The sequence below is a fragment of the Anopheles bellator genome, chromosome 2 (assembly GCF_943735745.2).
Source record: "Anopheles bellator chromosome 2, idAnoBellAS_SP24_06.2, whole genome shotgun sequence".
In the NCBI taxonomy this organism is placed as follows: Eukaryota; Metazoa; Arthropoda; class Insecta; order Diptera; family Culicidae; genus Anopheles; species Anopheles bellator.
Genome location: NC_071286.1, coordinates 73,825,184 through 73,839,815, shown reverse-complemented (window position 1 = coordinate 73,839,815; position 14,632 = coordinate 73,825,184). Strand labels below are relative to the sequence as shown.

Genomic DNA, 14,632 nt, shown 5'->3' with positions numbered 1-14,632 from the left:
TGCTTCGTACAAAGTAGTGTTTTGGGGTGGCCGGAATCTCCCCGCGTGTTGTTTGTTTTAATTTCTTTTATACTTTTCACACACCAAACCCAACCAACGAGATGGTGGCCCCCTTGGCCGGAAAACTAGCGGTGGTATCGGGTAAGTGCCGGGCGGAAGACCCAACACCCGCGATCGGCATCACAATTGGTCGCCCTTCTCGCACGATTATGTAAACAGGAGCCGGTTCTGGAATTGGGCGAGCAACGAGCAAACTCTTATCGCGCGACGGTGCGATCATCGTGGCGGTGGATCGCAACTTGCAGGCGGCACAGGAAACGATTGCGCAGCTTGGGGAAGGACCGCAGGCTGCCGGAAATGCCGCGTACGAGATGGATGTGAGTTCCGGCGAAAGCGTCGATGCGGTCCTCAAGAGCATACTCGAGCGCTACAAGCGGCCACCGACGGTGGTCGTGAACTCGGCCGGCATCACGAGGGACAATTTCTTGCTCAAAATGCCCGAAGCCGACTTTGATGCGGTAATCAACGTCAATCTGAAGGGTACCTGGTTGATGCTGCAGCGCTTTGGGCGCGCCATGATCGATCACGGTGTGGCAGGCTCGATGGTCAACGTTTCTTCGATCGTGGCCCGGACGGGAAACATTGGCCAATCGAACTACTCGCCCAGCAAGGCAGGGGTGGAAGCGATGACCAAAGTGGTTGCCCGCGAATTCGGAAGGTACAGCATCCGGGTGAATGCGGTCGTGCCTGGGTTCATTAAAACCCCGATGACGGAAACCGTACCGGCAAAGGTTAGGGACATGATGATCATGCAGTGTGCGTTACGGCGATTCGGAGAACCGGAAGGTAGGTAGAGGGAACCGAGCCCGATCAATGCACGGAGAAACTGTACTCTTTTGATGCTTTATCGTTTACAGAAATTGCCGAAGTGGCCGCTTTTCTTGCCTCCGACAAAAGCAGCTACGTGAACGGTACATCCATCGAGGTGACCGGTGGCTAAACCGAACGGGTTGCTTGAAAGCACCGCAAAAATCGGGAATATACAGGTCCGCAACAACCTTAAACTACCTCCGAGCGCATTTTAAATAGGGGAATGCGCCATTCCTTAAGGTGGAATACCTTAAAACGTACCTTACAGTGGCATTTTTAACTTTATTTTTAAGTTCCCAAAGAACAAAAATACTGAATAAAGTGTTTTGTTGTTACGTTGAATAGAGATTGAAACGAAATTAAAGATACGGTTGCCATCCATGGAACAGCTGGCACAAGTTTCGCTCGCTGGTAGCATTGAAGATCAACCTCTGCACCTGTCCCTCGACAGAAAAGTACTTATCGTCCGCCATGCCCTCAAGCTTCTTCGACACCTCTATCAGAGCCCGTTCTGCCGTCACGTTGACTTCTTCTCTCGCGAAACCGACCGCATCTCGGCCGACTTCTTTCTCCTGTGAATCCAGCAGCTGTTGCCGGTTGGCTTTCTTGTTGGACAGCACATTCCACGTATACAGCGGATCGTACAGAAGCACCTCGAGGATGGTTAGTATCGGTGCCTGATTGTTACGCAGCACTTCCATCGTTTTCTCACAGGCCCTGGGGGAACATATATCCGATCAGTATCAATAACAAAGAGATCACCCATCGAGTTCTTCATAGCGCTCACTTTTTAAAAACTCCCTCCACACCGCTAATGCCCATTCCGTCGACGAGATCGCGGGTCAAGCGAAACGGAATCGTTTCCGGTGTCGGCAGGTTCTTACCCAGCTCGAACGCAATACCAAAATCGATGTGAATCACCTCGGCGGTGAACTTGTCCACCAGAATGTTCTGCACGTGGCGATCGCCGATGCCTAAAATGTGGCCGATCATCGAGCTGGTGGCAACGCTGTTTATGTAGCTCTGGCGCCGCTCAAACCAGACACCGGGTTTGTGGTAGTGCTCCAGAAAGTAGTATCGAAACACGGGCTGGATCTTTTGGCAGACGTTCAGATAGTTTTGCAGCTTCTGGTCGACCGTCATGCCTGGCTGGGCATTCTACATGAACAAGACAAACACCCTTATCTCAAATGCGAAACAAACCACTGCCCCCGGAGACGATACATACGGTTTGGAATTTTTTTCGTGCCACCGCTGGATCGTAATCGTCGGGACGATACTTTTTATGGCCCGCTGCCAGCCACACACCGATCGGAACCGTATTTTCGCACCACTCCAGGATGCCACTCTGCCGCGACAGGGGCACAACTTTGTACGTGCGTATACGTAGCTTACGAACGGCTGTTTCCTTGTCGTGGCGCAGTAGAATGTTCATTATGCCAAATACCTGTTGCATCACTGCATCCTGGCGCATATCGTCTTTCCCTTTCACTAACTGTATCCGCACCGTCCCGTCTGTGCACAGACATTTGAGTTTCTTCGGTGCATTTATGCCTCCGACACCAACAATTTTGCTCTCCCACTTACTGACGCCAATCAGCCGGTGTTGATAGTCGCCGGACGCCATAACTGGCAGTGCCATGGTGGGACAGTGGATTAAATCAAGATTCTGCAGGAGTCGCAACGGATCCTTCGAGGTCAGAACGTATTCCTGAAAGCTAGGTGTGCTCGATACGCTCTTATTGGCTAGCTGAATGAGCGCCAGATTCATTCGATTCATTTGTTCCACAATAGAACTTACTCCAGAATCTGACCTGCAGAGCTCTTTGTACAATGATTTCGCACCCAACAGCCGGTCGTCATCGTGCGGAATGCTGCGAAAAAAAGAGAGGGGCATTGGCAAGTTCCATACTTAGACGATCACTCGTATCAGGCACTTACTCTTTTTCATCCTGATCCTTAAAAGCATTCAACTGCGCGAATACGTAGGGCAGCGTGTGATGGGGATGGGTATTTGCACACTGCAGCAGTGTACGGTGCACGACTTTACCGATCCTATTTCTTACGCTTAGCCTTGGGGCTAGCTGAGGCAGTACGGGTAGAAGTTTGTGGGCCGGTACGCGCACCAGTCGATCGTTGATCAGCTGTTGGGCTTTCTCTTCGTTCTCATTTTGTAACCACAGTGCGATAATGCGAAACACCACCATATCACTTTCGATCGTGCCCTGTTTGGTGTACTCTATGTAGTAAAGCAGCGCCATCACCAGGTAGCTGCGCCGATCGTCCTCGACCGCTTGGATCGCCTTCTGGTCGCGTTGCGAGTTCTTCTCCGACATCATAACTAAACGCCGAATCTCTTTTTTCTTCTGGTCGGATCCTTGACTAGATTCCGAAGTGAGCCGCTGTACTTCTTGCTTCATTCTGTTCATGTTTGCCTGACGTATCCTCCACTCTTGTGACTGTAGGACTTTGTTGAGCTGCAAACAAACAAACGTTATCCAACACTGAACAGCATCGAGCGCCACCAAGGCACCATGCTTACCCTTACGAATTCTCGATCGGCATACTTGGCCACCGTGTGTAGAACGATATGATTGCGGTCACTATCGAAACAACAGTGTTCCTGACCTATACTGTTCCCCATCGCTTGTGAAGCCCTCGCTTCTTCAGCATTCGCGATTTGATCGACACGTTCGACAAATTCGTGCGATTTCTGGAAATAGTCTGTGTGCAGCATCTTCACCTCCTTCGTGTCACTTTCCGCCTGAAACTGCCCATAGAGACGCAAGGCAACGGCATTTACCATCCGATCATCGTATCGCTTGCTGTCCAACACCTCCATCGTGAGATCGCACGCCAGTTTCCTGTGCCCGAGCGACCAATTGAGCTGTGCGTCCTCCAACAGCACGACCGCCTTGATATTGGCTGGTAATTCAGACCGCCCAATATTCGCGATGTTCCGCAACGCACAATCATAGTATCCCCTAAGACGTGACTCGTGAATTATGAGCAGGAGCGTGCTGTAAACTGCTTGCGGCGTCCATTTCCGTTTGGCACGCACTCGGGCGGTATCGAGAATAGACAAGCGTTGCGATAATACTTTCTCCTTCAGTCCAAACTCACTGTATGGCAGTGTGTCCTGCTGGTTCCACTTGGCCAACAAGTCCCGCTCACAGTCGAGCTGCCTGAAGAATTGAATCTCGCTAAAATCTTCAATTTGCTGAAGCTGCCTCAAGCGGCACAGATGAAGATAAATGTGTTTCGTCGATTCCGTGCTCGTCTGCTGGAGCATTGCCACGATCGCACGGCGTGCTTCTAGAACCGCACTGTCTACCGCCAGAGCATCTTTCTGTGCCAAGCCCTTTAGGGCTTTATAATGAAATCGTTCAAACAGTTCGGACTGTACCGGAAGTCCATCTTGCTTCGCCGACACATCACCGGCAGCGCTGCGACTGCTGTCACCCTCGACTACTACAGACCAATCGCATAACCGCCAGGCACACTCGTAGTCCACTGCTACAGCTTCTGGCAAAATTCGACCGATACCGTAAAGGTTGCACTCTTTTAGCGATTGTAAAGTTTCGTACGTCCGTGATGTTTCCGCACCGGCAGTGTACCGAAAGCTCGTGAACGCATCTTGGTAGACTAAAGATCGTGCATATTTGTGTTCCAATCTGTAAAATTCAGCGCGCTCGTAGATAGGATTCAAAAATGTCTTCACAGCATCACTAACGCCGATCGCAGCGTGACACGCTTTCATGATCTCCAGCATGCAGCGATCGGTCTTTGCTCCTTTATTGCTCTGTTCCATCTCGCGCTCATACCAAAGCTCACAGTAGAGGATCGCTTTGAAGTGAGCCTGACAGTACCGCGCTGCTTTGGCGATCGGCAAATACTTGAGGGCGATGCGAAATTCAGGGAACCTATTCAATAGATACCGGGAAATATTAGTGAATGGTCATAAGTATTGCGATCCGGCGAGCATTGCCAACCTACATCTGATTGTTAATTCGGACACATTCCACAAACGTTAGCATCAACTGTATCGCCTTGGGATCACTAAACAGTGAGTCCCCAGTTCGGGCGTCGACAGAAAATTTTGTAAAAAAATTATTTACCTAAAACAAAGTAAATTAATTAGTCTTACTTATCAATTCTATTAGCACAGCTAGTTTTACTTACGAACGTCTCAATTTCGCTGTTGATTGCATTTTTACTCAATTTCAACGATAATTGCAACGTTAATGGGAGGAGCTTTTCAGCAAACGAAAGCTCTTGATGAGCTAACTCTTTCAGCATTTTATTCTGTAAAAATTCCAGAAATATGGTCGCTACACGCTGCACAAACGATCGGTAGTCAATGTGCTCGTGCTCTTCGAGTGTCTCGCTCAATCGTGGAATGCTACCGGCTGCGTGGCAAAATAATACTACGTCCGCAGACGATCTTGCCAGAAATGGCTGCAGCGAGGGAAGATGAGCTGCAACACCATCGAAAGCATTGAATGTTTTATGAAGTTACTTGCCCCTTTACTCGCGTTGTCTTACCCACTGCCGAATGAAAAGTGTTTCCGTGTAGGATTTGATAGCAAGCCAAAGACGCAGTACGAGCCACGGTCACATTTTTACTGATTAGTAAGGCATCGAGCTCGGCAAGTATAGTTTCAGCGGCTTTTTTGACACAATTTTCGAAATTGTCGATCTGCAATGAAACGGGTGAGTATCCCTGTGAACGTGTGTTTCTTCGAAGCGCCACCATTTACTCACCGGGTCGTATGCAACCGTTTCGATGTCAGACTTTAGAAGCATGGTTCCCAAATCGATTGGCCCCAGTTCGCCCAAGCATTTTAAAGCTTCAATCGTTCTCTGTTAAGATCCAAAGCTCATAAGTTCGTCAAGTGGGAGCCAACAAAATCTTCTATGACAATTTACCTTATCGAAAGGTGAACTCCGCACCACAACTAGCAACATGTAGATAAGCCGATGCAAAACACTTTCATCCGCGCTGGAACCGCTCTGATCAAGCAACTCTCTGCAAATTGTTCGCACTTCAGTTTTGCGTTCGGTAAGCTACAACATACCAAACATCACAGTATCAGTAAACATAACGTATTCAAATTAGCCAATTAGGTTGTACTAAATACGCTCGACTCACCATTATCTTGAGGGCAGCTATATCATCGTAGCGAAGATTGGGCAAATTAATAAGTCCAACAATTTCATCCTTCAAACAAGCCGCCCGACGGTGCTTAGCCTTTTGTTGTGCAATCTTGACGCGCAGGTCGGCAAAGCGTTCATCGGCGGGCAAGTAATTTAATTTGCCTATTGCTTCGGCATACACACTGCACTGATCTATGATCAGGAAATTTAGCAACGAAAGACACTTTTGGGACACGGTAGACAAAGGTTCGACGGTTTCTATCTCTAACAGCGACGATACAATGAAATGCAAATGCTGCGACAACATATCGGAAGCGCTGGATGAAACGAGTAGCTTGAATATCCGATCCAAACCATTCAAAGCTGGCAAACGTAGGACGGGAATGGCGCTCAAGAGATTACACAGGAAGTAAACCACTTCCCGGACAAGGTACTTCTTAAACGGTTCATAATTCTCCTTCCCATCAAGGTACTCCCTCAGCTGTTCCACCAGCACGACGTATTGGTGGAGATGAATCAGCTTTTGTTGCTGCTCTTCGCTTGCCCAAAGCCATCGTTTTACCTCCGTTAGTAGCTTTTCGATCAACGAGTGTTTCTTCTCCACACAAAGGTAGCTAAGTAACGGAACATCCGCGGAACCCTGTTCGCAAATCGATTGCTTCAGATGGTCAGTGGCTTTCGTGTAGTGGACAACGCTAACGGAAAGGTAATCTTCGTTGCACCGTGGCACGTTGTGTTCCAGGAGTTTTTCCAACTCGTCGGCGTCACTCAACCGGTAGGTAAGATGCTTAACGATGTCGAACACGTACGATTTCAGATCCATCTGGCGCAGGAAAGGTTTCAGGGCTTTGTGTGCCCGGCAGGCCATTGCGGTGTACTTGGCAGATAACGCTTCGCATTTGGAAAATTGTGGCAACAGAAATGCTATAAATCTTGGAAGTATCAGCTGTGGGAAAGATAATCAGTGTTTTCATTATTCGCGAGAAACTTTTGCCCGTGCGTTATCGGTTCCAAATACCTTCACCATTGGTTCCGGCTCCATACGGATAGATGTGCAAAACCTTTCGAACTGTTCCGGTTGCGTGCAGAGCATCACAAAAGCCAACGACTTACGATGTTTTTGCATAAAATCTTCGATCGAGCCCGACTCCCCGGTCAAGCGGCGTGGAAAATCTTTCAACCGCTGACCCCGTGTGAGCCACAGTTCTAGCAACATGTCGATGTTTGTCTGCACAACTTTGATAAACTCAATGCCAGCAACGAGGCTCACGAGCCGCACCAGTGTTGTCACTTTGGCTGTAAGAGATATGGAAACTCTAAAGGATCCTAAGTTGGAATCAATCTCCGTTTGTGATGCTTACCGTCAGTCACCTTGCCAACGGAGAGCAACAGGAGTAGGTCACGCAAGGAGCGTCGGCGGCATTCGAAACTAACGCCAAACGTACCCAACAGTAGCTGCAAATAGCCACTGACTGCGTTCGTCCTTTCGTCTACACCATTTCCGTTGTAAATATCGTCAATGTTGATCGTTCCGTAAAGTTTCGATTGAAACTCGTAGTAGATGGCAGGAACTGGCGATTCTTTACCGTAAACCCACTCCAACTGGAACAACCGTAGCATGTTTCGGATTACCTCGATTTTGACACGATAACCGGAGCTGGCCATCAGTGGGCCAAGTTCCAGGTATATCTGCTCGTGCTGTGGGGATTGGCAGTGCTGCGGGAATGCCTGCAGCAAATACTTCACCTGACCGATTATTTTTACTTGCAGCTCGGTGGAATAGGTAAGCCTGGTGCACTTTTTCATAAACGAATGCAGAATAACCGTCACGTTTCGCACCAAATTTTCGTACGGCCTCACAAACTGCACCAGATCTGACGAAACAAAATGGTTTAACATGAGTTACAATCGATTTCTGATATGCGATCATACATACCGGCATACATATCGATGATCAGCTCCGTGATACCGGGACTTGTGTGATGGTATTTGCACAGACCTTGAAGATGGTTCAGCACCCACTCGGCCACGAACTCGTGGGATGGTTGTCGAAGTAAAACTCGACTAACTTCGTTAATATAAAACACATCCAAACTGCTATGCACGTTCAACTCAAGCTGGTCAAGAAAATCAAGCACTTCCGCTGTACACAATCCCCCGTATTGCAAATACTGGGCTACCGTTAGAAGAAAGCATCGCTGGATTTGTTGATCCCGCGACAACTGTTGTGGAGCAACCCGTACCATGTGCGGCGAATCGTCATTTGCTTTTACAACAATTTGCTTCGTGCACCACTTCAATATCATGCTCACGTCGATCTTTTGCAGCACCTTTTTAATTATACCATGATATGGACCACAAAATATGGTAAGCAAACGTTCGCCGATGTTAAACACGTCGTTACCACTCAACGGGTCACTATTTCGTAGTAGCCGCTCGAAGCCAAGGTTAAGCTCCTGGAACTTCAACTGCACCTTTTTGGTCAACAAACTCTTGAAGCATTGCTCTTCGTTGTAGGCCTGGTGGTGCACCATTATGTTGATGATTTCAAGATACAGCTCTAGATCGTAGCAGATGAAACCGAGAGCACTTCCCAACGCCGTGTCCTGCTCTGGCAGTGCTTGTTTTTCAAAATTTAACGACTTACACAGTCGCTCGAAAAGCGCTTCGTTCACATTGTAGGTAAACCGTTGACAAGACTCTGCGATGTTTTCGGAGCGTACGCTGCTCATCCCGCCTTCTGATACGATCAATTCATCCACGTTCTGGAGCAAGAGTCTGCGCTCCAGTTGCCGTAAAATATCGTCCTCCTCCACATAAACTTCGGCCAAATGTCGAGCTGCTTGCTCGCGTATCGGTGCATCATTCGTACCGCAGTCATGTTTGGTCACTGTGGCAAGCACAGACACTTTGGCCAGTAACTTCGCATCCAACTGGCCCCTGCCATGCAATATAATTTTCCCCACCGGTTGACGCGCCGTTGGATACAGATACTCCAGTAGCTTTGTCAACACCGTATCCGTATCTCCCAAACAGTCGACGTTCGGTTCAGTTTCCAAAATGGCCACTATACACCCAACGGTAGCGTTCGTCTTTTTGATAGAGTACGAATAGAGAGCCTCCAGGATCGTGTCGTTCAGAAAACTGACGTTCGGATACTTGCGGTATCTGACGAGAAGCTGCACCAGCAAACTGTTATCGTCGGCTGTTTTACTGGCCGTGCTGGAGCAACCGCGAAACGCAGTGGTGATAATCTTGTACCATAGGTCGTTACAAAACTGCGCATCGATGAGCGCTCCCTGCGACGAACGGAACGCACGGGTTTCTTCAAACGACACCAGTGTCTTACAGCAGCGGTAAAACGCTTGCTGCTGCAGCGCGGTTTGCAGCACGGGTTGTACTTCGCTCAGCAGTTGCAACAGTGGTTGATAGTCCTCTAGCAGCAATGCCCCACAATATCGCTCCAGCACCAACGAAAGAACGATCAACCTGGAAAAAAAACAAACAGATGATCTCGACATCGAAAGATACAGTTCCCAAATAAAACAAACTAACCACTGTAAGTTATACAGATTCGAACCGGTTCCAACCAAATCCATCAGGCTCTGCAGTTTATGGCTCTGTTTGATCTTCTTGGGAGCCGATCCCTCGCCCTCGTTTTCCAAAGGGCCACTTTCATTCCAATACACCTGCCAAAGAAATCCACGAAAACGGTGCAATGTGGAGCACGGCAAAGGACACCGACGGCCACTAACCAACCAAGTCATACGTACCGTGTAGCATATCCTGGCAGCAAAATCAAGAAAACCGTTAGCGAATTTTCCCTCTCCTTTACTGGCCTGATGTTTCATTTCCGTCGTTACGACGTGGAAAAACTGCCGAAACATTTTGCCTCGCGCTTGATCATCGACTGCCGTTAGCGGCACGTCAAGCGTGAGCCTATCGTCCGGAGAGTGCTGTTTCCCGCCCGGACTGTTCAATATCAGCTGTAGGTGCATCAACCGCAGAAGGGTGCTTTTCATGTTCTCATCTTTCATCTGAGGTGCGTAGGCTTTCTGCACGTACGGAGTGAGGGACTCTAGAAACATGCGAACCTCGGTCCTTGAATCAACTGCCAGCTGCAACACCAGAACTAGATTTACTGATGGAAACCCGCGACAGCCCATGATCGTTGCACTTACCGCCTGCACCGTGTGGTATGCGATCACCATGAGATCGTACTGTGTTTTGTCTTTCTCCGTGTGTCGAATGTGGTCCAGCAAGCGCGGAAGATAGTCTACCAATAACGTTGACATCGGACAGTTATCCAAAAACTTCTGAACCGCTATCGATAGGCAACTTATCACCGACTGTTTGGCAATTTTGTTCTCGTCCAAGTTCAAAAAACAGCACTCGATTATGGCTGCACCGTGACCGATCGTATGGAAAAAAGAAAACGACATTAAAAATGTTTAAAGTGATAGTTTCAATTCGAGCAACTTACAGCGCCATTCTTCTAGCGTCACCACGGTGAGATCCCACTTTACGGATAAAACATGTTTCTGCAACAATTTCACGAAGCAATTTCCGAAACTCGTTCTCAAAGCCTCATCCCTCAGCACCTGGACCGAGCAATCGATCAGCTGTTTGTACTGCAGACGGCGCGCATCCCCGTCCATAGCGGACTCGGCTAATGTTTCGATCATCACAATGTAATCGTAGTTCTTGCCGTGCACCGACGCCCCGCTTGAGCGGCTGTGCTTCAGAATGCTTTGGAAGGCAGCGTCGAATACTTCGTACCATCGCGTTTCGAAATTATCCGAATCCATGTAGGACATAAAGTCCACCATTCGGTTCCTTAGAATGGTGATCATTTTACTAACGGCTTTTTGGCGTACGGTCGTCTTCTCCGCTTGTATATCCAGCAGCAACGAGCACAGATCGCGATCCAGCAGGGAAAGTTCGAGTGCACCAGCGGTGGACATGATGATTTTGGTTTTGACGATTCTTCGAATTCCTTCGTTTTGCTAAAAACACACAAAAGTCGTGCCTTTGAAGTGACACAAAATGGTTAATATGCACGTTAACAGCTTTACGAAATAAATTAAAAGGACAAGAACTTGGAACTTGTGATATTATATTCCCACCGAAGGGCACACTCTGCAACTCAACATGTTTCGCCTTTCTTCCTTCACGTCGAAAAAACATTTTATTGATTCGTATTTTGTAGGTCTTGTTATAAATCGGATCAGATGCTTTCTGATTTAGTTCTATTTATTTTTCACAGAGTCGCTACATCTCAATTGTAACATCATAAGCGCTAAGACGGTACGAGAATTAGATTTCCCTTCAGCTTTTTCGCACCTATCTATGATATACTACAATTTATCAACTCCGTCCCGAAGCTGGGAAACATGTACTTGTTGCTAGTATTCGATCGCTTCATGTTTGACGGTACAATCATTATCGGCAAATTATAAGAGGAATGAATATCGACAGTCTATTCGACAAATGTTTAACGCACATAGAACATAATTCTTATTTTAAAACCTAATTATCATGATTTTTCACCCTTTATGTTTCGCTCATAGTAGCAGGAAAAGCATAAACTATTCCGTGTGCTGTCTTACCGTTTACAATGTTTGGTGAGTTTGAAGAAAAAAAAATACAACTTGAATATAATCTATATTTTCAGTCTATAAGTTCAGTAACATCGGAACGTGAATGCCTGTCAGACGGAACAAATAGCTTCATGGCATACTCTAATTTAGTGCTAGCATCGCTCCTACAAGTCCATTTGCATTGTGCTTTTTGATATTCTATAGTGCCAACAAGTAACTATTGAGCCAACCAGCAAAATCGTTGTAACTATTTCGTACACTGCTGTAAGCTGTAAAAGAACTGCGGTGCTGCAATCCCTATGTTTTAGCACAACAATGTACAATGTTCTTACATCGATAGGTATTTTTAATGCGCGTTCGTAATGTTTTAGTGTTGATAAAAACCCTCTCTAGCAATAAAAGGTTCACAGCTCCATTTTAAAGATAATTTCGTCGAACAGCCGCAATTTCGCAAGCAATGATTTCATGTTTACTACATTGACATCAGCTTTTAATATCATAATGAGAATAAGAGTGGGATTTTGGGACAGACTTTTTCTGCTTTTGCTACAATCCATTCTGGACGCTCCATTCTGCTACAATCACACGTGAACGTTTGACGTAATTGTGTGATCGACAGCACGTGTCTGTTCGAAAATGATGGCTCAAAATACTGCAAAGCGAAAACCGAAGCCACATCTTAATATCTTATGTGTGTTACAAGAAAGCCCCTCTATTAGTATTTACAGAAATACTTTAGCGGTATCATGAAAGAACGTGAACGTTTCACATTTTCCAACCTGTACGCAGCAGGCCAGGGCGCAAAGGTTATTGCTGGCAACCTACCCCGTCATTGTTTGCATTTTCGGTGATAAAGTTCAGCAAACTCGTTCCATCAAGGCGCGGGCCAAATCGCTCAAAGTGTACGCCGAGCGTCCGTATGATGTTAGCGTCACGGGTCACCTTTATATTGTTCTCAATCCGCTCGGATCCGTCGCTTTGTGACTGGGCCTCGCTTATCCCCTTCAGAACGTTCCCAAGAAAGCATGTCCACAGTTTACGCTGCACACCTTTGACCGTCTGCTGGCTACGGCCGTAAAACAGTTCCATCTGAAAGATGATGCTGATCAAGGAGGACAGCAGAAACTTGCAGCTAACGATTGCTGGCAGCACCTTGTTGCTGCCGATTGCATGCGCCACTCCCAGCAACTCAGTCACGGTGCTGTTTTGAAGCTGATGTTCGAATTCGGTGTGCAGAGCCCCCATCAGACCTTCCGCATCGTCTTGATCTCTTCGCTGAAGGAACGGTAAAGCATTGAAAATCATGGTCCACATCGTCCAGCGGAAGGTGTGGTTCCGTAGTACCACCAAAATGCGCCGCAGTAGCACCTTCCCCTTTCGCACCGACATTATTGCTGCCGTTTTTTCCTGCGAAAGGTGCCCCACCACTGATGCCACCAGTTCGTCGAACGATTCGGTGTCATCCACGAAATTGGCGTTACAGTCCTGGTGGTTGAAACGATGCTCACGTTCTCGTTTTTCCCGCAACAGCACAGCGGCTTTGATGGCCGTCGGATTCTGCAAATCCTCCAGCTTCAGTACCAGCCTGTAAAGTGTTTCAATCAACATCAACACGTGACGTGCTTTTCGCTGCATCAGCGTCGTCTCCAGTCCGCCCGGGCCAGAATTCCCATTAACCTGATCGTTGCCAATCACGTCCATGTCGATGATTTTCCGCGGAGCGATCACACTACCGTACTGGAGTTTGCCCAAAGAATTGGCAAACTGCAGTGGCGTACACGGGCGTCCTGCGTCTTTTCCCTCCGTGCCGTTCGCTTTCGATTCGGACACTTTGCGTTCCCGATTCCAGCCAGTGCCGGTTTTGCTACCACCGTGTTTCGATTGAGCAAACGGATGGTTAAGCTGGTTGTTCTTGTAGGCCCGGTTATCGCAATCGCCCTTCAGCGCTGCCAATCGCTCCTTGTGCACGGTAAAGTAGTAGTCGCTCAGGTACGGTGTATCCGAATTTAGCTGCGTCAACTGGATTGCGATCAACCACTGCTTCTCTCGGTTGCTCATCATATTCGCATGTTCATCGCGCTTGTCTCTCGCACCGCAGCCTCTGGCCGCAGCCTTAGCAATCTGTTGCTGCTGTTGCAACAACAGCTGATGCTGCTGATGATAAAACTGGTGCTGCAGCATCCACTGCATGTGCTTCTGATGCAGTGCCGGCCCACTGTTGCCTATAGGAACACTACTACCGAGTGCACCGGCCAGATGTCGGTTAAAGGCTAGCAACGGATGGTTCTGTTGAATTTCCTGTACAAGCCGCTGGTTAAATTGATTATTCTGCAAAGGAGTGGTACCGACCAGTGCGCTGCTACTGCTGGGTGGCGGCAGAAATGGTGTGCCTGGATGACGGAGAGGCATTGGGGGAAGCGGTGGACCGATTGGGCCTGGCGGTAACGGTAGTCCAAGTGGATGGCCAAGCCCTCCAGGGAACGCTGGATGCATGCTTAAATTGTTAATCGGCGTAGTGAACGGTGTGCGCATCAAATTATACGGAAAGTATCCTACAGGAACACGCGGTGGGGCCGTTAGCAGCGGCGGCGCTATGTTAGGAAACAGTGGGTTCCGAGCCGCTAGTATCTGGGGAGGGGTCATCATGGGTGGTACGTTACTACGAGGTATCGGCATCACGCCGGGCGGCGCCATAGGCATTGGAGATTTAATCGTTGTGGCTTCCTTCGATATCACCGACTTGTTGAAGGGCTGCTGTGGCCGCTGTTTGCATAGATGTTGCAAAAGTTGCTCCTCTGCGATGATCTTCTGTTGGCTCAGTAACATTTGTTGTTGTTGAAGCTGTTCATTCCGTTTTTGCTGTTGCTGCCGCTGCTGCTGGATAATGCTGCGCTCGATATCTTCCACGGCGAGCATTTTAGCTGGCGGAGTAAAACGGGTCGAAACACCCGACAGGCTGGCCCTAGCTTCTGACGCTGCAGGCCGACTGGATGCCTGCTTAAGCG

General features: G+C 48.2%; 2 protein-coding genes across 2 annotated transcripts; one reads left to right on the top strand and one right to left on the bottom strand.

Annotated features, from left to right (window-relative positions):
- The first annotated feature begins 4 nt into the window (after positions 1-4).
- On the top strand, positions 5-1,223 carry LOC131208835 (estradiol 17-beta-dehydrogenase 8). Its single transcript, XM_058201741.1, has 3 exons — positions 5-141; positions 220-846; positions 918-1,223. The coding sequence occupies exons 1-3, from the start codon at positions 102-104 to the stop codon at positions 998-1,000; spliced, it is 750 nt and encodes a 249-aa protein (XP_058057724.1). The 5' UTR covers positions 5-101; the 3' UTR covers positions 1,001-1,223.
- On the bottom strand, positions 1,146-12,872 carry LOC131208031 (serine/threonine-protein kinase ATM). Its single transcript, XM_058200674.1, has 19 exons — positions 12,453-12,872; positions 10,511-11,033; positions 10,209-10,429; positions 9,801-10,082; positions 9,583-9,716; positions 7,964-9,516; positions 7,389-7,901; positions 7,046-7,323; positions 6,023-6,973; positions 5,800-5,937; positions 5,635-5,733; positions 5,416-5,569; positions 5,053-5,348; positions 4,867-4,988; positions 3,413-4,793; positions 2,812-3,347; positions 2,099-2,744; positions 1,658-2,028; positions 1,146-1,587 (listed from the first exon to the last, which is right to left on the bottom strand). Exons 1-19 carry the CDS (start codon positions 12,870-12,872, stop codon positions 1,230-1,232), a joined length of 8,976 nt encoding a protein of 2,991 aa, XP_058056657.1. The 3' UTR covers positions 1,146-1,229.
- Positions 12,873-14,632: the final 1,760 nt, after the last annotated feature.